Source organism: Mesocricetus auratus, unplaced genomic scaffold (genome assembly GCF_017639785.1).
Source record: "Mesocricetus auratus isolate SY011 unplaced genomic scaffold, BCM_Maur_2.0 Super-Scaffold_100004, whole genome shotgun sequence".
NCBI classification, from domain to species: domain Eukaryota; kingdom Metazoa; phylum Chordata; class Mammalia; order Rodentia; family Cricetidae; genus Mesocricetus; species Mesocricetus auratus.
Genome location: NW_024429189.1, coordinates 48,692,531 through 48,717,357, shown reverse-complemented (window position 1 = coordinate 48,717,357; position 24,827 = coordinate 48,692,531). Strand labels below are relative to the sequence as shown.

Sequence of the window (24,827 nt, the reverse complement as noted above, 5' to 3'; positions counted from 1 at the left end):
GAGTTGATTCCAGGATTGTCTGGGATATAATGGAGGTAGTTGTAGTAATAGTGGTGACTATTTAATTCAGTTGAGTATTTATTAGATTGTACCCAGCATTTACTTCTTTACTTTTCTCAGAAAGATTGTGATTCTCCTTTTATGAGTGAACTATTAAAGATTGTTCCAAATGCCACATGGCTACCAAGTGGCTAATTTAGGATTCAAAGCATAGGCCCTCTGTGCATGCCCAGGCTCCCTTTGCTCCTGTGCCAGAAAATCACACTGATTTGTTAATGCTTGCAGGGTCCTTACTAGCATTTGTATTGATTACTTTCCTGTTCATTGCTCCTTCTCATCTCAACCCTCCTTTCTTTATGATAATTATAGAAAGAATAGCTAGATAAAGATTGTTTCCTCAGAATCCACAACTCCATCTCTTTATTAACAGTAAATATTTTCTGGATATTTTGTGATTACCACTGTCCTTGCTTGGCAGGATTGGAGTAATTATATTTATCTCTATGGGATGCTAATAAAAGCCTTCTTATTGTGAACTCTCCAGAGGTCTTTCAATAAAGAAGTTTGTTGCTATACTGATCACCCACATCTTAATACATCACAATAACTTAAAGTAAACATGAAATCAAAACAGAAAAGTAAAGTGCCAGAGTTTCTGTGATGAAATGGGAGATGGTCTTTCAAGAAAGAGCAGGCTAAACACATAATTAAGTATATGTTCAATTCTGAGCTCCTACGAATTTAATATTTAAAAGAAAAACATGATGAATTACTTGGGTTTTTTTACAGCAATGTCTTTTCTGGATTTTTAATTCATAGACCACTGATTCAAAAATATTTTTATGTTTCAACAGTGATTTTTATTTTTAAAATTGCAAAATATTTTAAGCTTGACTATTTCTTTCCTTCCTTCCTTCCTTCCTTCCTTCCTTTTCTTTCTTTTCTTTTTTCCAAGACAGAGTTTCTCTGTGTAGCCCTTGCTGTCCTGGAACTCCTTTTGTAGACCAAGCTGTTCTTAAACTTAGTGATCTGCCTGCCTCTGCCTCCTGAATGCTGGGATTAAAATCATGTGCCATACTACCTAGCTTTCCCTTGGCTATTTCTAATATTAGCCACATCTGTCATATTTAATCAAATTATAGTGTTCCCTTATATTCCAAGGGTGGGGGATGTCATAGCAATGTATTCTAAGGAATACAGTTTGCTATGTACCATTTAGATATAAAAAGCAAGAGACAGTTGATACTTGAAACCATGTCTTTCCAGAACCTTGGTGTAGCCACAAACCTGTCACATTCCCAATAGAGGCTGATTGCTTGCTTTTATCTATATTAGGGTCTTCTTGACTAGTCTCTACCTGATATGTGATTTTCATCAGTTGAGCTTTTTATCCTATCAGAAACAAACCAGTTACAATAAGAGTATACTGCTGTTGTATTTTTATGGACCTGGGGAGAGCATTTTCTCAGGAAAATCTTTCTTACATAATATTGGACAGAAACTTGAAGTCTTGAGTTATCTTTGTCAATATAACCTTTTATAATATCCTTAACAAAGACCTGTATAAATTCTGATGGTGCTGTTTCCCTCTGCAGCCATTCTGAGACAGATAAATACAAATAAATAAATCTAAATTGGAAGCATGTTCATGCTACTCAGCTTCCATCTAAAACTTTTGGTACACAAATGGACATAAAGCAACAATGTTCTGCTGCCACAGACAGGGTGGCCTGTGGATAGTGTCACAGGACAGGGAGAGTACAGTTGACCTATTAATTGAATGAAGTTCAGGAAAAACTGTCTTTTCTTGGAAACTAAGATCATTTCTCAGAGTCACGATGAGTAGATAATGCTATACCCCCTGTCACCCAAAGAAACAATGGCTGTTATTATCACCTTTGTCACAGTGGGGTTACAAAGTGCAGAACTCTAGAGTTGTGTTTACCTGATAGTTGAGAGCATAGCTAAAAGTGTTGAGCATTAACTATGCAATTATTCTGTCTTTTTTTAGGATGTACAGGAAGAGTTATCACATGGTTGGTTTGTCATACCCTGCAGCTGTCATAGTGACACTCAAGGTGAAATAATTCCAGTTGTTTTCCTTTGTAAAATAATCACATGCATTTCTGTTTCCTCAAGTGGCTGGGAGAATAATAAGAGCAGGTCTTTGTTGCAATCTACATATTACAATATAAAAATTATTTTAAGCATTTGTTAAATGGAAAGCTACCCAAGCCTTGACTCACCCTAGAGTTATGACATCTATGTGGCTTGTGCTAACAATCAGTAACTATCAACACCCTTCTTGACTCTTGAATTCCACTTGGAGATGGCATCATTTTGAGAACACACACATCTTCTTACATTTATATTATGTTTTAAGAAGGTATTTCAGTGTGTGTTTAGTAACAAAACATAAAGAAGAAATTTATTCAAGATCTTAAGTCTGAGAAAGTATAAAATTGATAAAGAAACTAACCAGCAACAACCAAAATTTTCAGTCTTGTGTCTGGCTCCTCTTGAGACTCCCTGGTTCATGCCCCATGCGTGATTGCAGTGTTGTGTGTGCAAGGAAATGACTGCAAGTGAGAGTCTGTCTCGGAAAGCCACTGAGTCACACATCTCCATCTTACACATGGGGCATGTGACACACAGGTGTGCCATGCTCACACATCTCCATCTTACACATGGGGCATGTGACACATGGGTGTGCCTTGCTCACAACCGATTGTTCTGCAGGAAAGTCTTATAGGCTGTTCATTCTAAAGTCCTTTTTTTTCCTGTCTCTTAATGGTTTCGAGGACTCAACTTTGTCTCCTAAAACAACCTTTGGTGATTTTCTTATTTTAATCATGAGAGTGTGTCTTTTGTTAACCCTGGTAAGTTTGAGGAGAAAAGACTGAATGCATGGTTATTCAATTGAAGCAAGCACCAGGAACTGGCTGTCTCTCTCCTAGTCAGGTTGTCAAATATCTAACTACTTGAGGTCCCTTTTATAGAAGAGACTGTTTACTGGGGTGAGAAAATTAGAAAGATACAATGAAAAGGAAGGAAGAAGGGTAGGCTATGCATCACGGAAATGGGGTCACAAGTTTAGTGTAGGTTGAGAACATGCTTTGCAGTTTATATCAGATCTAAGAAACAGGAAATTATTCTTTTTTTTTGTTTTTTTATGAGACAGGGTTTCTCTGTATTGTTTTGGAGGCTATTGGTCCAGCCCGGCCTCAAACTCACAGAGATCCACCTGCCTCTGCCTCCTGAGTGCTGGGATTAAAGGCGTGCGCCACCACCGCCCAGCAGAACTTATTCTTAATTACAAATAGAAACCTTAATTTGCAAGGACTTAACCCAGGACAAGCATTACCTTATTCTTTAACTACAAACAAAAACTTTAACCTGCAATTTAATGGTGTTCCTGTATTGGTATTACATTTTCTTTCTGGTTTTTAAATTTTTTTCTGTTTTCTTTCTTTTTCTTTTTCTTTTTTTCTTTCTTTTTTTTCTTTCTTTCTTTCTTTTTTTTTTTTGGTTTTTCGAGACAGAGTTTCTCTGTGTCTTTGGATGCTGTCCTGGAACTTGCTCTGTAGACCAGGTTGGTCTCAAACTCACAGAGATTTGCTGCCTCTGCCTCCCGAGTACTGGGATTAAAGGCGTGTGCCTCCAACGCCTGGCCTCATGATGTTTTTTCATATATTTATGTTTCCTAAAGTACAATAAAGACAAGAATGTAACTTTAGTGTCACATTAATATGTTAACTGCTATGTTTTAGAAATATCTTTGCCATCTGTATTATTTTTTCAACTGTATACAACAAAACTTTTTGTTATTGTTGTTCATTTTTAAATTATTTGCATAAATACAACTAAAATATTTTGGTATGTGAACACAAGGTTTTTCACAATGCAGTTGATTGAAATCATATGAAGTGTAAGGTTGAGGAGTAAGCATCACTGAGTAAAGAGGATTTTTTGTGAATGTTCTGAAAATCTCCCATGCCAGTCTGACAGCATGGGTGCTAAATGTCTGCTGTAGGTGACACGAGTAAATCACTGCCTGGAAAGCCTCCCTTTCCCCCCACCCCTGTCTTCCTAGCGGGGACCCTTAGGCCAACCTCTAACCAGAAGCCTTGAAGGTATGAACCAGTATTTCCTTGTTAGCTTTGGAATTTGATAAAAGATTTATTGACCTCCTTTGAGCTTTAGTGATGCTAAAACTCCTTCTAACAAGAATTTTAGATTTTTAATTTACAAAGAGATGAAAGTCAGTGCTTAGGATCATATTGGTTCCAATAGCAATATTGATATAAAGGGAAGAAACTATGAATGGAAATGACACACATACAAAATTAATCACTGCTTTAAGTTGTCCTCTTACTGTCTAACACTGAGTCTGCCAGTGTGTGTGTGTGTGTGTGTGTGTGTGTGCGCCTGCCCACATGTGCATTAGTGCGTGCATGAACACATGTATGCATTCACCAGGTGTTCTTTACTGACAGTCAGAATCTACTTCAGAACAGAATAATGTATTCTTTAAAGTTTTTTTCAGCAAAACTATGTGGTGACTGTGGTGGCCAGTTAGACCTATTTTCTGCTCCCAACACTACTGAAGGGATACATACCCAGTGTTACCTGCTCCCCTATAAACTTGCCTACATCCCCCACTAAAGTGTATGAGATGGCAAAGCTACTGACCCCTTTCTCCACCAAATGATCCTCTCCTTGTTCTCACTGTCTCTGGAGGAACCTATGAGTGAGCCTCAGTTATATGAGGGAGGTTAAGGGAATGCTTCCCACTGGAACTTGCATCCCAAATGAAGACAGATAGTATCAGTGCTAAATTTAAGCCAACTTACTGATTCTTTATGCTGAAATACCAAGCAAAGAAGCAGGTGGGTGAATGAATGGAAACAAAGACCAGGACTATTTTCCCTGTATCCCTCAATTGACATCACCCATAAACCAGCTCTCCTGCCTTAAAATGGAGCCATTCTAGGAAATGATTTATGGCAGGAAGTCAGAGAGAGCAAAGATGAAGGCTGCATTAGACTGTTCCCAAGTTTATTACATCAGCTTCATAACCCTGGGACTTGAGGGAAAGCCTTGATGCTTTATTATCCATGTGAGCCTCACTCCTGAAGCCCTGTCGAATCAGACTCCAGTAGAATGTAGTTTGACATGTTCAATTGCAATGTTACCTATTGTATGTTCAATGCTTAATTTTTAAATAATTTTTCATGAGAAGCTGCATAATTATATACTATTGCCATCTAAAATATTGACTCTTTTTTTTCTACAGGATGTTGATAAATGGTCTTTTGATGTATTTGCCTTAAATGAAGCAAGTGGGGAGCATAGTCTCAAGTTTATGATTTATGAGCTGTTTACCAGATATGATCTTATCAACCGCTTCAAGGTCAGAAACTTCAACTGTGAGATGCTCACAGAGCTGGTTATTTGAATAACGACAGCACAACACACCAAGTTGTTGATCAATTCCTTTAGATTGACCTAACTGGTCACAGGTTAGGAGTCTGTGCTCTCCCTCTGATGAAACCACAACTCACTGCATGTCTGTGCATCATGAGACTGGAAAGTTTAACCCAACAGGAACCCCCTGAATTATTCACAGAATCCTATCAGGACAGAAACTATGTTTTAAAGAAGTGCAGTAGATTCTAGGTTCCTTATACTACACTTTATTTACATAGTCCAAGGTAGTCTTGAAATTGCTATGTAGCACAGGTTAGTTTCGAACACTCATTCTTCTTGATTCACCACAGGGGCTAACTTACTGGAAGCTTTTCTCAGACTAAAAAGATGTGTCTTCCAATCTGTTTCATGTAGAAGCATCTAAACAACAGATTTGATTCAGATTTCTGGGTAGTTTGAGGCTCATAACATTGGAAGGACTGGAAAGAACTGGGAAGTCACCAAATTTCTCCATAAGTTAGGAGAACTAGACCTTGTGGCTAATATTTGGGCATTTTATACTTTGAAGAACTAGCCTTTTTACTTGACTGTGGAAGATATAAAAACTCAGAGCCACATGATGTAAGCTATTTCATTTGTGCTATAGTCCTTCAAATTGCAGACTAATGTGTCATTAACATGGTTTTTGAAGACTAATCACACAGAACTTGAAATTAGTGTCCATTTTTTACTATTAATTTGTTCCATTTCTAAATAATGTGCTTATGTTTATATAGCATAACAATTTAAGTAAAAATATAATCATAAGTATTACTTTCCACAGATTCCTGTTTCTTGCCTAATTGCTTTTGCAGAAGCTTTAGAAGTTGGGTACAGCAAGCACAGAAATCCATATCATAATTTGGTTCATGCAGCTGATGTCACTCAAACTGTGCATTACATAATGCTTCATACAGGTATCATGGTAAGAGACCCTTTATAAATGAAGTGTGTTTGCATAGAAATAAAACATTATTCTCTTTCGTTCCTCTTGTCTATAGTGCTGTGGACAAATATTTGTACAACACCATATGTATGATTAGCATACATGTAATAATCACTGGGATTTTACAAATTAGTTATACATTTTTGAGTAAACATTTTAATTCTCTAGAAGAAAACATATTTAAAGGTCAATTAGAATATGTTTAATAGTTTTCTAAAATTTGAACTGTAGAACATTCTTTTTTTCTTTTTTGTTTGTACTTTTTTTCTTTTATTGAAAATAGATTTTTAAACTGCTTTCCACAGTGGCTTGATTATTACTACTGACTGATCATCTTGGGACAAGCCAAACAGGGAGGATATTAACTGGTTGATCATGTAGATGGTTCTAGCACCAGAGAGAAAGTTTGTCTAGCCCAACCAGGCATTGTCAGAGTTGGTATACAGTAGGTGAGCAAATGAAGTGCTATGGGTAATTATTATAACTATGGCCTCCAAGGGCTGCTCATCTCTTAGCTTTCTCTTTTATTTGATCAGTGATAGTCATGTATGGATGGTTAGAGATTCTTTCTTCTCTCTCTTCCATTTATTTATATGGCCAAGAGATTGGGAGATTTTTATGAGACTCGGATTTCTCCATTATCTGTATATGAAAATAAAGATCTTATAAGATAGAATATAGATTTTTTTCTCACATAATATATCTTAATTATGGCTCCCCCCCAACTCTTCTCAGTTCCTTCCCACCTTATTATAGCCCAAATGGATCCATACCCTTTCTGTTTCTCATTTAAAAACAAACAGGCTTCTAAAGGTAATAATAAAATAAAAAGTATGATAAAACAAAACTAATACATTGGAAAAGGACAATACAGCCATACAGTTGGAATGCCCAAGAAAAGGTACAAGAAATAGATGCCGATTCAGAGACCCTTTAATTTGTACACTTGGAAATCCATAATAACACTTAACATAATATGTATACAAAGGACCTGAAGGATAGAAAAAAGAGAAAAATTACATATAAATAAGATAAAAAAACTTTTAAAAATAACAATGAATAAAGCCCTGACATGACATTATGAGACAAGAAACCTCCAAAGGTACATTTTCTGTTGGCCATCTACTGCTGGCCATGCAGTCTGCTATCCTTAAGAGCAGTTGTTTCTGCATTCCTTCTGTGTAAAGTCTTTATTCCTACAGGAATCAACTGAAATAAAATAATTGACCTAGAGGAAAAGTCTTCAGAATGTGTTAAGGGTAAATACTCTTTCCTTGACCACTTCTAGCTCCCCTAAATTCAGGTCTTTTCCTTTGGTATTTGCAATGCTAATCACAGACACACCCTTCCATGGTGTTAGGGGAATTATTTATGTGACCTCTTCTGGACATTCTTTTCTGTGTTTTCCACCTGAATTAATGAATGAATGAACAAGAAATTCAACAAAGCAAATATTATTAGCATTACGGTAATGGAGGATGGTGAGAGGGCTAGGAATTTCTGTAGTGTCTTCCAGCCCAGAATGACACCCAGAAGGAGAAAAGGAAGTACCTACTAAGGTGGACAGTGAGGAGTACAGGCCACATGCCATCCTCATGTCCTGTGCCTTCACCATTTCTCATGAGCCAACCTAGATTACATAATGCCATTAATTTCTGCAAGCTGCATTTATTTGAGCTAAATAATTAAGGTTACAATTCTCAGAGTTGAAAGCCAACATATCAGGAATGTGGTTTCTCAGAACTACCCCATTCTACTGTCCACATGGGACCCATCAGCTACCCTCAATTAGCCTCCTCACTCTGCATCAGTTAGGGTTAGGGTTCCAAGAAAATCCCCTGGGACTTTAGTATAGAGTCCTAAAGAGCTTGGCAACTTGTAGCTGGTACATGATTTTTCTAAGATTCTGACGCAGTAAATTGTCATCATATTTGCTTTTCTACCCCTCCCCCAAGAATTAATTGTGTTCATTGCTACATATAATATCCATTTGCAAAGGTCCATCATATAGTAAATCACACATTGACGAAATGATTTTTAGTTCTTATTTTACTTTGTCTCTTAAGCTTTCAAAGCCCTGGGCTCAGATCCCTCCCCTGCCCTGCATTCCACATTATCAAAAAAAAAAAAAGAAAAAAAAAAAGAATGTAGCAGCTTAAAACAGCAATGTGTTATTCTCTCCCTAAGAATTGTGGTTAAGAGTTCTAGCCAGGAGACTTTCACTTAAGGTCTCTCGTGTGATTGCAGCCGGCTAGCAACACAATAGCTGGAGACATCTGAGGACAAAGGATGTCATGTCACTTGTGACTGGTAGTAAATATGGCTGGTGGAAGGGACATTTTAAATTTTCAGCACACTGGAGAAATACACACTCTATGACAAAGCAATCATTTCAAAAACTGTCCTAAATGAAGTATTTTTGGAGATTCTTTGTTTCTTTTTCTAATTGTGCATGCATGAAGCATGTAAGTTTTCCCAAATCCTTTTGGTTTAATGAGGCTGCTTTGTCTCAGTTCTTTCTGGAATGTTGTGCTTTCACTTGCTTTAGTGTGCATACCTGTCATATGGAAACAAGGGCCTCCTGACCCTCTGTGGGACACATTGACTTGGGGATCTCCACTTGCCTTTTGATTTCTAAAGCCTCTGCCCTGACTCCAATGGAGAGCTGATTTTTCTTTCAAATGTTTGGCATTCCTTCTTTCCTGAATTTAGTCGTTTTAAAAAGTTAACTGAAACAACAGAAAAGATAGATTTATTTATTTATTTTTGTTTTTTTTGGTTTTGTTTTTTTTGAGACAGGGTTTCTCTGTGGCTTTGGAGGCTGTCCTGGAACTCGCTTGGTAGTCCAGGCTGGTCTCGAACTCACAGAGATCCGCCTGCCTCTGCCTCCTGAGTGCTGGGATTAAAGGCGTGCGCCACCAATGCCTGGCCTGATAGATTTATTTAGATCACGCTCTAAAGTGGAAAGTGAACTGGCTAGTTCTCTGAAGAGGGAGTGAAGGTGCAATGCCTGCTTCTGATTCAACAGCTGCTCCGTTGTGAAGCAAACTGAATAAAATATGCCATGTGACAGAATTTCATTATCTTACAGTATTTTTACAATTATGCAGACACATTTTGTTGTTTTCTTTTGTTTACTACAAGGACACAGGGGCCAATAAACATCTCCTTCTTTATCCTGAGGATCTCAAGTCTGAACATTACACTGAAACCATGTGAGGGGTCACATCAGTGGGCAACCAGAGAAATGCCTATCCACCATGTGACTTTACTCTGGGATTTACAGGGAAGATATTGTTGAGTGCATCTTTTTCTGTTGTCTTGAAGCCTGGGGAATCAGAGCCCACATCCCTGCTTCCTTGCAGAATACCAAGAACATGAAGCCATTAGCGCAGGTCAGAGTCTCTCTTGAGAAAGCCACAAGTGCAGATGTAACTTTCTTTCTTTCCATGGAATTGACATGATACCTGGCTTCCAATTTCAGTCATTCATCTACAAAATATCAGTTGGGTCATGCGCTAGTTTGTCCATTACAAAATTATTTTGCTGGTAACTGTAGTTTAGTTTTGAGTAAAATACAGAAAATGCATTTAAGTAAAGCAAATGAAATAACGATTTTTACAATGGAATAGAATTTTTGCAGGTGAAATGAATTCATGAATGTGTTGAGTATTTTGTCAAAATGGGACCACACTGTCACCTTGACAGTTTTGGGAAAGTAGCTTTAATAAGCTTTCTTCTGTGGTGCTAGGTGAATGCTAATTTTCATACAGATGCACATTTCAGTCTTTGAAACAAAAATGCATCAGAGAAATGCCAGCTGAACCTCTTTAAGTCTTTTCTCATCCTTCAGATCTGGTATGGAAAAGACTGGGTCACTCACTCCTTCTAATGTTAGGTTGATTCCCTGCTATTTTGAGTTGGTCCTATCAGAGTGGCATTTTTAGAGCACTCCAGTTCCAGGCCAACACTGTCAGGAGACTAATGCATTTGTCACCTGCACAGTGTTCTGAGCAGAGTAGCCTGAAAGGATTGTGATGAAGCTTCCCGGGGTTTAACATCAGAGGGAAGCCCTCAGTCCTGACAGTTAGCTTAGAGAAAAGCAGGGACTTGATGCCGGCACAGCCACTGTGGGGCTCTTTCTCTCCTCTTGTCCCTTGATTAACTTATAACCTGTTCCATGGTGACAGTGATGTACAGAAAATCCATTTGCTAAAGAGCCATTGCTTTTAGGGCTGATGCCAAGCTACCTCCAACTGTCTCTTTAAATGCAAGGTCATTCTAGGACCTTACCCAGAGCACCTTTATACTTGGTGGCGGGTTCCATCCATTCTCTCTGATGATCTCAGTAGAAGAAAGAGAGGTGGCTTTTTCCTCTGGAATTTGCAATCCACTGACTGCCCAGACACCAACTCCCACACTTTGGGATGACTCCATTTTTCTCTGATCAATCTACAGAAAATGTGGCAGGAAGTCCATGTTCTGTGGTAAAGGCTTTTCTACCAATACTGTTTGAAAGAGCGTGGGCTTAGGAGACTGCTGCCAGCTTTGAAAATATTATCTGCCACTTCTAATGTGCTAGCTCTGTAGTTTGGTCTCCTTGTCACTAAAATAGAGTTAATAATACTGACCATTTCACAGGCTGGTAATGAAGAGCTTTTAAGTCTCGTTATAAAGCACCTGATATTGTACCTTATATAAACAGCAGTTAATACAAGGTATATTATTAGCTTTCATAATGTAATACTTTTCTGTGTTAAATTATAGCAAACTACTCGAGTTTATTTTAAAAAGATGGAGAGAAAAAGTGCCCAACCCTAACACTGTAGGCTACAATAGTTGGTGTCCGTTTAAAATGCTCAAGACCCAATTTCTGATTTGTAATTTTCATCAGCTCAAACATATACTTTATCACACATGTGCACATACATATGCAGCAATTAAAATGTGAATATAGAATTAGAGTCCTATTAGCTTTTACCCATTCAAATATTCAGGTAAGTCTGTTCTACGTTTGAAAGCTTAGAACCACCTATGATCTCTTACACTGCTCCCCACTGCTTTCTTCTTATGCAAAACTGATGAGCTTCAAGTCTACAAGCAGTGGTTTCTGGTAGGTGCCAAAGTCTGCATTTGATTCTGTGAGAGAAACATAGCTCAGTGAGCTCAGAGTCCCCCATTGCTGACTCACAAGCCTTCAGTGGCTCCTGCCTGCTTTTTATATGAAATCTCAGTTCATTGCTTTACTCCAAGTATACCATTGATTGGTTTCATACACTTCATCCTCTTTTCAACCTCATTTCATCTGACACTCAAACCCACAGAATGTGTGTGGATATATGTGCATGTATGCGTATATATGTATGTATATATGTATGTTTATGTGCATGTATGGGTATGGGGGTTTAGGTTATGTGTTTCATATGTATGAAAAATGTCCAAAAGAAAACTCCATCTCACTTTAGAACCCCTTTAACTGTTTAAATTTTTTATTCATTTTATATACCAACCACAGTTCTCCCTTCCTCCCATCCTCCTGATCCCTGCCCCAACCCATTCCCTATCCACTCCTCAGAAAGGGTAAGGCCTCCCATGGGAAGTAAACGAGGTCTGGCACATTCAGTGGAGACAGAACCAAGCCCCTCCTGCCTGCAATTAGGCTGAACAAGTGATCCCATCCTAGGGAATGGTCTCCAAAAAGGCAGCTCATGCATCAGAAATAGATCATGGTCCTACTGCCAGGGGTTCCACAAACAGAGCAGGCTGCACAACTGCTGCCCACGTACAGAGGAACTAGTTCAGTCCCATGCAGGCTCCCCAGCTGTTGTTCTAGAGTCCATGAGCTCTGGCAAGTTCGGATCAGCTGTCTCTGTGGGTTTCCCCCACCATGCTCTTGAGCCCCCTTGTTCATATAATCCATCCTCCCTCTCTTCAACTGGACTTCTGAAGCTCAGCCTGGTGCTTGACTGTGGATCTCTGCATCTGCTTCCATCAGTTACTGAATGAAGGTTCTATAATAACAGTTAGGGTAGTCACCAATCTAATTACAGGGAAGGGCAGTACAGGCACTGTCTCTACTATTGCTAGGAGTCTTGGCTAGGGTCATCCTTGTAGATTACTGGGCATTTCCCTAGCACCAGGTTTCTTCCTAATCCCATAATAGCTCCTTCTATCAAGATATCTCTTTCATTGCTCTCTTACTCCATCCTTCTCCCAACTTAACCATCTTGTTTCCTCATGTTCTCATCCCCCATCCCTTCCCCTTTACAGCCTCCACCCCCAGTCTACCCAGGAGATCTCATCTATTTCTTCTTCCCAAAGCAGTCCATCCATATATGTCCCTCTTAGGGTCCTCCTTGTTACCTAGCTTCTCTTGAGCTGTGCATTGTGATCTGGTTATTCTTTGCTTTACATTTGTATCCACTTAGGAGTAAGTACATACTGTGTTTGTCTTTCTGGGTCTGGGTTGCCTCACTCAGGATGATGTTTTCTAATTCCATCCATTTGCCTGCCAATTTCATGTTACCAGTGTTATCATTGTTTTTTTTTTACAGCTGAGTAAAACTCCATTGTATAAATGCACCACATTTTATTTATTCATTCTTTGGTTGTGGGGCATCTAGGTCGTTTCCAGATTGTGGCTATTACAAATAATGCTGCTATTAACATCATTGAGTCAGAATGGCTAAAATAAAAACACTGATGATAATCTATGTTGGAGAGGATGCAGACTAAGTGAACATTCCTCCACTGCTGGTAGGAGTGAAAACTTGTACAGTCCCTTTGGAAATCAGTATGGCAGTTTCTAATAAAATTGGGAATCAATCTGACTCAAGACCCAACATTCTCCTCTTGGGCATATTCACAAAGGAGAACCCTTTTTCCTAATGCAAGTTCTAACTTCTTGAAGAACTGTCCAAAAGAATATTTCTTGATAGTCTTGTTGTGTCTTAGCTGTTCTATGTGAAATCATTTTCTCAGTGTGATCACTGAACATGTGAAACATATCTACTACAATGGGGCAGTGAATTTAATTCTATTATGCTTTATTAATTTTTAGTTGTCACCTGCGTTAATCTGTTATACAGCATGTGAGTGATGAACAATGTATTGAATTACTCTATAAGCTATAGTAGTAGATAAATGGTATCAGACACTGGTAAAATAAAAGTCAATGTATTAGAAATAGAAAGACCTATATTTTACAAGGAAACAATTATTCTTTCCTTTTTCATTATCAAGTTTCATGGAATGGTAATGAATTTGGTAAATTTTCAGAAACTTTTCCACATCCTTAAATATAAAAACAAAATTCAGTTTCTCTCTTGATAAGAATAAGTACTTTCAGTTTTAAATGGAAATTTGTTTTCATGGGGTCATTAAAATATGCATTTTAATGAAGGTGAACTCTATGTTAAGAGACCACTATATTATAATTTATGTCATAAGACCCCAAACTAGTAAAGGTGTAATTTCAAAATCCATTTGGAGTCAACCTTTCAAACAATAGAAAACAACTCCTTTTCTAAAAAGTAAGGGTGATCACATTTTGGATTTTAAGTTTTAAACTTACAAAGCATGAAACAATCATTGATTTCATGAAGCACCCATTATTCATAAATAATTGAGGGAAAGGGGAAAACACATGAAAGAAATATAACATTGTTTTATGACTTTGCATTTAGTGTTATGACTGAGCACACTAAAGACTTTCCCATAAAAAGAAACGATGATAAAGATGTTGAATGTGATGAGACGTTTCCTTCCTTTGTTAGCACTGGCTCACTGAACTGGAAATTTTAGCAATGGTTTTTGCAGCTGCCATTCATGATTATGAACACACAGGAACAACAAACAACTTCCATATTCAGACGAGGTAAGTGCAACGATGTCTTAACTTTAGCAAGCTAAAATTTCAAATTTATTTTTCTCAAAAAGAGAGGGCATAGAAGGTGACCATGGTCAAAGTATATCTCTTTATGAAACCCATTACTATGAACAATGACTATATCCCAATTAAAATTATTTGTGCATTTTATTTATCCTTTTTTAAATTTAATTTAAATTAAAAACAATCTTATTTTACATACCAATACCAGTTTCCGCTCAGTCCCCCCATGAACTCCATATCCCACCCCTATTCACTCCTCAGGGAGGGTGAAGCCTCTCTCATGGGGGATCATCAAAGTCTGCCACATCATTTGGGGCAGGACCTAGGCCCTTCCCCATGTATCTAGACTAAGAGAGGATCCTCCACAGTGAAAGGACTCCCAAAGCCCATTCATGCACTAGTGAATATTAGTTCCACTGCCAGAGGCCCCACAGACTTCCCAGACTCCCCAACTTACACCCAGGTTCAGGAGGTATAATGTGGTCTTAAGCTGGTTCCCCAACTGTCAGACCATTATCCGTGAGCTTCCACTTGCTCAGGTCAGCTGTTTCTTCATTTCTTGCTCATCACTCCTTCATCTCTACAACTGTCTTTGAAATTGAGCTGCATTTCTTGTATTTGTATCCATTCTGTTAGCCTGTGTCTTTTTATAGGTGGGTTAAGACCATTGAGATTGAGGGATATTAATGACCATTGATGGTTGATTCTTGTTATTTTTGGATTTGTTTTTTGGTAGTGGTATTGTGTGTGTGTGTGTGTCTGTGTGTGTGTGTGTGTGTGTGTGTGTGTGTGTGTGTGTGTGTTTGCCTTTTGGTAATTTGCGATCGTCTATTGTCTGTTTTTGTGAGTGTAACTGAGTTCCTTGGGTTGGAGTTTTTCTTCCAGTACTTTCTGTAGGGCTGGATTTGTGGATATGTATTGTTTAAATATGGTTTTATCATGGAATATCTTGTTTTCTCCATATATAGTGGTTGAAATCTTTACTGGTTATAGTAGTCTGGGCTGGCATTAGTGATCTCTTGTGTTTTTATTTATTCTTAAGAGAAGATGTGTAGAAAATGCAGATTTTACTAAGAATGGATTTAATGATTTTAGCAACACTTCTTAAGCTTTAATAACTAAAATAAATCTACTACTGTTTTTCAAAACCCACACATTTTGCCTGAATACTTAACAGCTTAAGACATGTAGATGTCTATAAGATAAATTCCTTCTGCCAAGGCTTAGCCTGAGCAGTCACATAAGTTTGACATTTATTCACTGAGGCACTTCATGTAACACACTGTCTAAGGCATTGTTTTATGTCATTATGTATATTAGAAGGCATAAAATTTTATTTATTAAATAATAAAGATATTGAAGAAATCTCATTCCAGGGCAGTATGAAGTATTTAATATGATTGAAAAATAAGATGCTTTAATTATGTCTATAATGGAAGTTATCAAAACAAAGTACTAGAGTAGACATGTATTATAATATCCTCTAAGGTTTCTATAATAAAAATACCACCAAATGTGTGGTTCAAAGTCATACAATTCCTTCCTTACAGTACAGTCTACAATTAAGGTATCAGTGGCATGTTTTCTTCTGGGTCTTCTCCCTGGATTGCAGACAGAAACCTCCTTGTGTCTAATCTCTCTGCATATACTTTTCTGGTGCTCCTTCTTCCTCATATGAGGGCACCATTCATATGAGGTTTGGTTCTCTCAGTTACATAACCTTATTTAACTTCATTTATATCCATAATAGACCTATATCCAAATATAGTCACGGTGAGCATTAGAACTTCAACATATGAATCCAGTGGAGTGGAGGGCAGAATCCAGTCTGTAAAACAAAGGTACCCTAAGCTCCTTTTAGTTAAATGGAGACATCAGTTCCTGAGAGGTAGAATATAGTCCAGGACAAATCAGGATGCAACTCACTTTCTATATGTGGAATCCTAATATTTCTGTGTTTGATTAGCCATGATTGCTTAACAAGGAAACAACACTTGCGTCTCTCTGGAAACTATAGAACAGCTCTTTTGAGAGAACGCTTAATCTTGACTTTTTAAAAAGGCTTTATTGGCACTGGGTGGTTTTTCTAATCCTAGTACTTGCATTCAGGAGGCAGAAGCAGGTGGCTCTCTGAGTTTGAGGCCAGCCTGGGATACACAGAGAAACCATGTCTCAAAAAAAGCGAACTAACAAAAAATGCTTTATTGGTATATGTCAATCACATATCAATGAGTTTCATTATAGCATCTTCATACATGCATATAATACTTTTAATTAAATTTGCCCCTTCTCTTGTGTATCTCTCATGCTTCCCAATATCTATGCTCCTCCCATTAAGTACCACTTCTGTTTTATGTTCTTTTGTTTAAGTGTCTGTGGCCTGATGAGTTTCAAAACAGTTCATATAGGAGCATGGCTGAAGGGTTGTTTAGAGGGGCATGGACACTTTACCAGTGAGTACATCTCTGAGTAAAATATCTCTCCCCATTTTACCAAACATTAACTGTGTATAAAGCCATAGACTAGAGTAGGGCCTAATGATTCTCTCCCTTTTCCATGATATAATTTCTGTGTCTGAGACTAGAGTGTATGCTGTCTTATTAAGCAATAAGTTCTCATCATCTAGTTATGGTGGAAAACCAACAGCATTAATATTTGTCTGAATTGCTTGAAGGGCTTGAGAAACTCCCTGACTATACCTCATGGAAGGTATTCCCTGTTTGAACTTATTTAATAACATACCTTCTGGAAGCAGTTTCATGTACACATAGGGGTGCCTGCACTCAAATTCTATTTCATTTTTAATTAGGAAATTATTTACTTTCTGGGTGGCCTTTTCGTATATAGTCTTAACTGGCCCTTCTACCTTTACCCTTCCCAACTACCCTAACACACATCCCTAGTATCCCTCTTTCCATATGGTCAAATATCATTATTTTTGTTCATTTGTTTGTTTTGTTTTGATAAATCATTTCTTAGAGCAATTTCAGATTTATAGAAAAAAAGATGATCATGGAGCACACAGTTTCTATATGCTCAACCCACCCACACTACAGATTGCCCTACAATCTGTATAAGCCCCAATGTATATGCCTTGCCTTGTTACGGAGCTCTAGTTACAATTAGTAAGCAAATACTGATAAACTACTAATTAGAGTTCTTGCTTTATTTTATGGTCCAGACTATTTATAATTTCTATGGATTTTGATACATGTTTAATGTACCCCACTATAGATTTAGTGATTTAGATATCCCATCTTCTTTACTTATTTCTCTCTTTGTTTTTCCATTGGGAACATATATCTTTTAAAGATTGGGTTAGCTTTGACTTTTCCAAAATGTCATGTTGAAATTAGACAATATATATCCTAAACTGCTTTTTTTCACTCAGCAACACGTGTTTAAGGTCCCTCCATGTTTTCTGGTGTCTTGATAACTCATTTTCATTCATGATATTTGAATAATATTATATTGTATGGTCCCACCACAATTGATGTAATCACCTATCAGAAGAATTTATTCATAATTTGGTGCTTCTGAATAGAGCTGCTATATACATAAATGTTACAGTTTTATGTGGCTGGTTCACTTAGGATTTTAACAGAATTATATTAACAGCTAATTTTTCAGATATAAGGAGTTTTGTACTAGTGCAGGGAGGGAAAGCATAGTCTATTAAATATTAGGTACTGTAAAACTTAATAGTGACCTCAGATGACTGAAATTCAACTTATAGATCATCTGGTTTACATTGGACAATAAATTAACAAATTGAGATCACTAGGATGAAGGGCCCTGTGGAAATACACACAGTCAGTGAATGGCAATGCTGAGATTGAAAAGCTGAAGAAGGCAGACTCAGTTTTGTGACTACACAACTCTGATCCCACAGCAAGAGACAGACATAGAGTGGATCCAAACTGTTAAAGCCCCAATGGGCAGTTGATCAACAGAAAATGCTGAAAGGCAGTGAAAACATTGTGGACTCCTTTCCCCAAGAATGACATATAAATAAGGGAGAAAAAGAAGCTTGGAATGTGGTTTTAAAGTAGGAATGTTATTAATTCATTTTCTAGAGTAAAGGAAACACATCTCCTTTTATTGAATTATGAATCAAAGGAAAAGAAGCACATTCACATCAAGGGTGCTTGCTGAAGATTTTTTTGTACCTACTGAATCCATAACAAGGAAGAGTTACAGAAAGAGAGGTCATTACTGAGCTGAGCTTTGTATAGGCCAACAGTTCCAGGGTTTGGTGAAGGAAGCAGGTGACCTGTAACCAGAGAGCAATGCTTTCCCTTTCTGCTCTGAGCTCTGAAGACCAAACTGGTTACTTGTGGCATCTACATTAGGATGTCACATGTAGTTTTTCATATGCAGCTTCCTTTTCCATAATTATGTGCAACAGGGTGAGGAAATGCAACTTATTTAAGTGTTAGAGAAGGAAGAGGAAGCAAAGGAATTGGATGAGGGAGAGAAGGATGCCACAAGGAGAAGGGAGAAGGAAAGGGTGATGATGACAGGAGGAAGTAATTTCCCCACTTATAGTAAATAATAAAGATGAGTGTGATCTTATATTTTACTCGTTTTCTTGTAAATTGTTTACGAGCATCAAATATTTAATGGAGTCATTCTACATGAAGTTGAAAGTTCTATTAAAACATTATTTCAATGACAAAAACATGCAACAGTGTAACATTTTAAACTCATAGCATTGGCTTCACAGTGCCAAAGGAGAAATAAGGTCAAATGCCAGCAATAAAATTAATTCTGTTTGGCTTTATAGTGCTCATGCTATTGGGATTCAGAGGACTTTTCTAATATGGAGACACATTTACCATATAAACAAAATGGCTGAAAATGATTGAGAACACAGGGCAATGCTGCATTTGAGTTTATTAAATTTATTATAATGCACAAAATCATTGAAAGTGTAAATAAATGGAATTAATTTTCCCTTTGTGAATAGCAAATGCCAAGCTACATGTTACCATGGATACTACATGTTGCTTAGAGTCTTGTTCTTTTCTTAGCAGTAAAGACTGTCAAACATTAAGACCATGCTGTATTCTCAGCATGCTTGTTGGATTTATGAGACAAAGCAGAACATCCTTTGCTATGCTAAATCTGGTTCAAAAACACAGCTTTACTTGTTTCTCAGAGATGAAGTGATATTCATAGCCACATCATATAATAACCTTGAAAATACGGCAATAGATATATGAGGGTCCACACGATATAACTGAAATTATTGGTAACCATAGTTTTTCCTATAACCAGCAAGCATCTAGAAATATATATGATATTTTGTTCAGTTAATATTGATTTAACTATCCCTTAAATAAAATTACAAGTGACCTTCCTTTGTTTTGAGCTATGATTGATAGCTCAATTTTTTGCAACCCGGTTTCTTACAAAGGCACCTTAGTCAGGCTTTCTATTGCTGTGATAAAACACTATGACAAATAAACAGCTTGTAAAAGAAAGGGTTTCTTTCATCTTACAACTCTCAGGTTGCACTGTTTCACTGAAGTCAAGGTAGGGACTCAAGGCAAGAACCTAGAGGCAGGAACTAAAGCAGAAGCAGCCTTGGAAGAGTGCTGCTTACTATCTTGCTCAGCCTGCTTTGTTATAAAACCCAAGACCACCATCCCAGGTATGGACCACTAAGAGTTAGACTCTCCCGCACCCATCATTTATCAACAAAATGGCCCATGGGTCTGCCTACAGGCCAATGTTATAGAGGGATTTTTCACCTTAGAGTTCTTTCCAACTATACTAGCTTACATCAAATTTACCTAAAAGCAACCAACACACAAACCAAATGTATCTAGGAAGAAAAAGGAATGCAAGAGACACTAGGTCTAGGACCCTATAATAGTGGTGTTGTGGGCTTTAGCTTTTTTGCTTCTTATCACTACTTATTACTTCCACTGTGCTAACCTGCATGGCTGGCTCACCACCTGAAGACATTGCACACAAGGGTTCTGCTTCTATTCCATACCTGATGTTCTAGGAGGAGAAAATAAAAAAGCCAAGACTCCACTTTACAGAACTGAAAATGCCTGCAACTACCATACTTTGGACTATATCAAGACTATCCAGGAAATTTGAAGTAGTTTATTATTTGGGTGTTTAAATTATATGAAATAATAGGCAAGTGAGAAATAAAAGTCTCTTGATGGATTCAGCAGCTTAAGCATAAAATGTATGCTATAAACTAGTGTTGAAAACAACGTTCTTCATTTTAATTTACAGCAAGTGCGTTTGCAATATTCAGATTTAATCATAGAAATGTGTGGGAGAAAGTGATTTCCATCATACTCTTTATCCTCTACCTAAAGTAATTGGGGTCAAACGAATGAAGATGTAATTAACTACTTGAAATAGGGCATAAAGGGGCTAGTTATTCACTGACTGAATAAGGATGCACTAGCTTCTTTCCCTTGGATATTTAGATTATATTACAGACATTAGCATTTTAAATGGAAAGGAAAGGACATATAGATATTTAAACTATGATAATTAAAGGAAAAATTAGAATTGTGACCTGCTACTCCAGCTAAGCAAGCTAGCTCTATTCAAAACATGAAATTCAATCCATAATCTAAAGAAGAAATGGGGCCATGCCAAGTTATGTAGAAAAATATTTGATAAAATCCAATATCCATTCATGCTCCAAATCCAATAAACTAGAAAGAGTTGACAACATTCTCAACTTGATTAAGAATATATCTATCCTAGAGTAGAGGGGTAGTCACTGGTTACTGATGGAAACAGTTAGGAGATGTTGGTCCAAGGAGATGTTGGTCCTAAAATCTCATCTAGATGAGAAGAATAAGTTAACAAAAGGAATTATAAAACATAGGGACTACTGTTAATAGCACTGTATTACATTCTGGGAAATGACCAAGAGTAGACTTTAAATATTTTACAAAATGATAAGTTTATGAAATAATAAGTAATAATAATCAGTCTAGTCACTGAACAATGTAATATTTCAAAAGGTCATGCTGTAGCAAATCTATGCATTTTTTTCCATTTTCTATTTGCAAATAAATTGGAAACACAAGCATCTACAAAAAGCCTATAAATCACATCATCTCTAATGGTGATTAATGTGGAATTTTCTACTAAACCAAGAAAAAGGAAGGATATCCATTCTTCACCCCAGACTTTCAAATTGGCTGCATGAACTAGCCAACACAGTAAGACAAGAAAATGGGATTGTTTGCATTAAGAAAGAAGAAATACAGTTATCTGTTTGCGATGGCATGACTGTGTAGCATATCTGAGAGAAGTGACAGAAGAAGGACAAAGAAAAGCCCTACCGCTGAAGTGATACACCAGGAAGTGAATGGAGTGTGGCATTCTGAGTCAACAGCTTTATAACCACCAGAGACAAACAAGTGGAGGTCCCCTTTGAAAATCAATACCATTTACATTAGCACCCTCAAAGCTGAAATGCTTGGTATAAATCTAACCAGATGTGTAGAAAAGTCTAGAGTAGGAAAACCTTAAGATTCTGATGGAAGAAACAAAATTAAGAGGTAATTCATGCTCATGAGTAGAAAGATTCAGTTTGGTCAAAATGCTATTTGACCTGACCCAAGGTGATTTATAGATCTAGTGCAATCCCAATCAGATTTTAACTTAGCATATTTTTTGTGGATATTTTCTAAAGTTTGTATGGAGAAAGAACAGCTCCAGAATAGATAATATAACGTGGAAGTACATAAAGTTAGAGGACTATTCCCCCTCACTTCAAAGTTTACAACTGTGAAAGTTCTTGGAAAAAAAAACACCTTGTTCTCAATTTTTGCAAGGCTAATTAACTTATTAGAAATTCAACGATGTAGAAAGAAAAGTTAAAATGTTTTAAGTCCAGAGCCAAATTATTTTGGGCCATGTTCGGCCCCCTTCATAGTCTTTTATTGACCTCCTCTTTATGTGATCTAACAACTTTGTAGCCCTTAGTACATCCTTTGGAATGTACAGAGTCCATTCTCCACAGCCAAAGGGCTAAGGACGACATCAGATGGCATCTGAGGCCTGAGTTAAGATTTCCCTTCTCCTTTGTGTCCCACCTACCTGATGCTGCTATCAGTGTATCTTCAAAATGTCTTAATGTTAAAGTGTGGGGTTTGGAGGCAACCAGAATCTGTATTCCTGAGCTACAATCACTCATATTGGGCGCTTAAATAGACTCTTGTCTCCTTTGAGGTGAGAGATGTGGTTTGGTGAAAGAATAGACATTTAGGCAAATACTAAAAAGCACAGAAATGGACCCATCGTGTTTAATTAGTTGTTTTTTTAAAAAACAGATTTATTTTATCTAATTAATTAATTTACTTTATTACTTGTGTGTATGTGTGTATGTCATGTGTATAGTGGTTCCTGAGGGGCCACTCTTGTGGACCCAAAGACACAGGCAGTGTGAGGATCCTGACCGTAGTGCTGGGAATTGAATTTTGGTCCTCTGGAATGCTTTCTAACTGCTGACCCATCTCTCTAGCCCCTAGTTGGCTGATCTTTGACAAAGAAGTTAGGGCTTTCGAACAACAAGAATCTTTTCAGTAAATGGTGTCAGAAAACATACACATCTGTATGCAAAAAAGCACATACAGATGCAAACTGCGATGGTTTAAATGTGTCCTTTAGATTTATGGGGTGGAAACAGAGTCCTCATGCACCAGCTAGAGGAGGCCAATCCTGATTGGGAGTATGTAGGTCATAAGGACTCCCCCCGTACAAACATACTGTTATTATGAAAAGGTTCTTTGGAGAGGCTTGCTCTCTCCATATCTCTGCCTTTCTTCCATGTGATGCCCAGAAATGTAACAAGAAGCTTTCCAGATGTTGCCACTGTCATCTCAAACTCTGTGGTCTCCAGAACACTGGGAAATAAATCTCTGTAATGCATAAAATACCTGCAAATATCCTGCTTCAGCAGCATGAGCTATGTTAAAATAAAGGCCTCACATCCTTCCAAAGAATCACAGACTTAACCATAAGACAAAAATCATAACACTGCAAAAGACAGCACAAAAAAATGATGTAACCCAGGGCTTAATAATGACTGGATACTGTGTACTATGTATGAAAATTAGAATTGGAAGCTGAAGTCCGTTAAAACTGAAAATCTTCTGCCAAAGACATTGTTGAGAAAATTAAAAGACAAGACACAGACAGGGGAATAATATATGCACAAGGCATGATTATTAAAGGACTATCATTTAAAACACACAGAGTGTTTAAAAGTAAGAATAAGAAAGCAACCTGATTGAAACTCAAATGTACATCAGTAAGTGAAAAAAAAACCAATCTGGGAAGACAGTCTACTATGCGATTTGAACTCTGTGACATTTGGGGAAAGAAAACACAACAGAATCCATGACATGATCAGTGATCAGAGGTCGATGGTCGAAATGAAAAGTGAGATTTCAGCAACCCTGCTGTAAATTACAATAGAAAATGCTATACCGTTTAAGTCTTCAAATGTGAAATTTTATACAGTTGTTTAAAAGATAATTCAGTATGATTTTTCTGTGTTCAATAACAGGTTTTTAGCCAGTAAGATGACTTAAAGTTGATTATTTGCTGTTAAAATCTCAATGTCTGAAGAAATTCTTACCTGAATGTTTAATTTTCAGGTCAGACGTTGCCATTCTGTATAATGACCGCTCGGTGCTTGAGAACCACCATGTGAGTGCAGCCTATCGACTTATGCAAGAGGAGGAAATGAATATCTTTGTAAATTTATCTAAAGATGACTGGAGGTAAGTTTTGGAGAAAACTCAAAGGAAATTGGACCTGAAGAACAATGTACACTGTGTTATTAAGGTGAGGAAAACAGAGGAAACCTCAGGTCTCTCCCCATTAGAAGCTCAGCACGTGCTGAGCAGATGTTCCGAGAAGCAGGTCTTTGAAGGCCCAGTCCAGGCACAGGTCTAGGCTGTTGCATGGATAGCTATCTTCAAATTGATTTGGTGTCCACACACAGGTGTAAGACCGCAAATGCGCAGGGAAATAATTATTCAGTGTGCAGTGGAGCTTGGATTTTATTTTTATAACTAATAAATAGCTTGTATAAATTCAAATTTTTAGCATCATGTTCATTCTTCTCTCTAGTTAATTTTGCGGTAGTGGAGCTTAGCTTTAATAAAGTAAAAACCTTCATCTAGTTAAACAGAACTTACAACTGTACTAACATGACCCATAATGCTTCTCCCAGGACTAAAATGTATATTATTAACATTCATTGTCTTTCCGTTGAATTATTTTTTTCTTTCTTGATGTTAAATCTTGTGTTTTCAGCTGGGTGGTAGTGACCTTTAACCTCAGTTCTCGGGAGGCAGAGACAGGCAGATCTCTGTGAGTTCAAGGCCAGTCTGATCTACAGAGCAAGTTCCAGGACAGGTTCCAAAACTACAGAGAAACCCTGTCTCAAAAAACCAAAAAATAACAAACAAACACAAACAAAAAACAAACTTGTTCTTTCAGTATGAATTTACTTACTCT

The 24,827-nt window shown here is 37.4% G+C and overlaps 1 protein-coding gene across 9 annotated transcripts in view; it reads left to right on the top strand.

The window, feature by feature from the left end:
- The window catches only part of Pde1a (phosphodiesterase 1A), a 273,639-nt gene that overhangs the window by 216,892 nt on the left and 31,920 nt on the right, over nucleotides 1–24,827 (top strand). For all 9 annotated transcript variants that reach the window (XM_013121172.3, XM_013121178.3, XM_040745692.1 and 6 more), the window contains 5 exons: nucleotides 2,012–2,078; nucleotides 5,297–5,413; nucleotides 6,254–6,394; nucleotides 14,191–14,291; nucleotides 23,960–24,085. In XM_013121172.3, coding sequence (XP_012976626.1) covers nucleotides 2,012–2,078; nucleotides 5,297–5,413; nucleotides 6,254–6,394; nucleotides 14,191–14,291; nucleotides 23,960–24,085 — 552 coding nt within the window. The remainder of the gene's footprint in view (nucleotides 1–2,011; nucleotides 2,079–5,296; nucleotides 5,414–6,253; nucleotides 6,395–14,190; nucleotides 14,292–23,959; nucleotides 24,086–24,827) is intronic.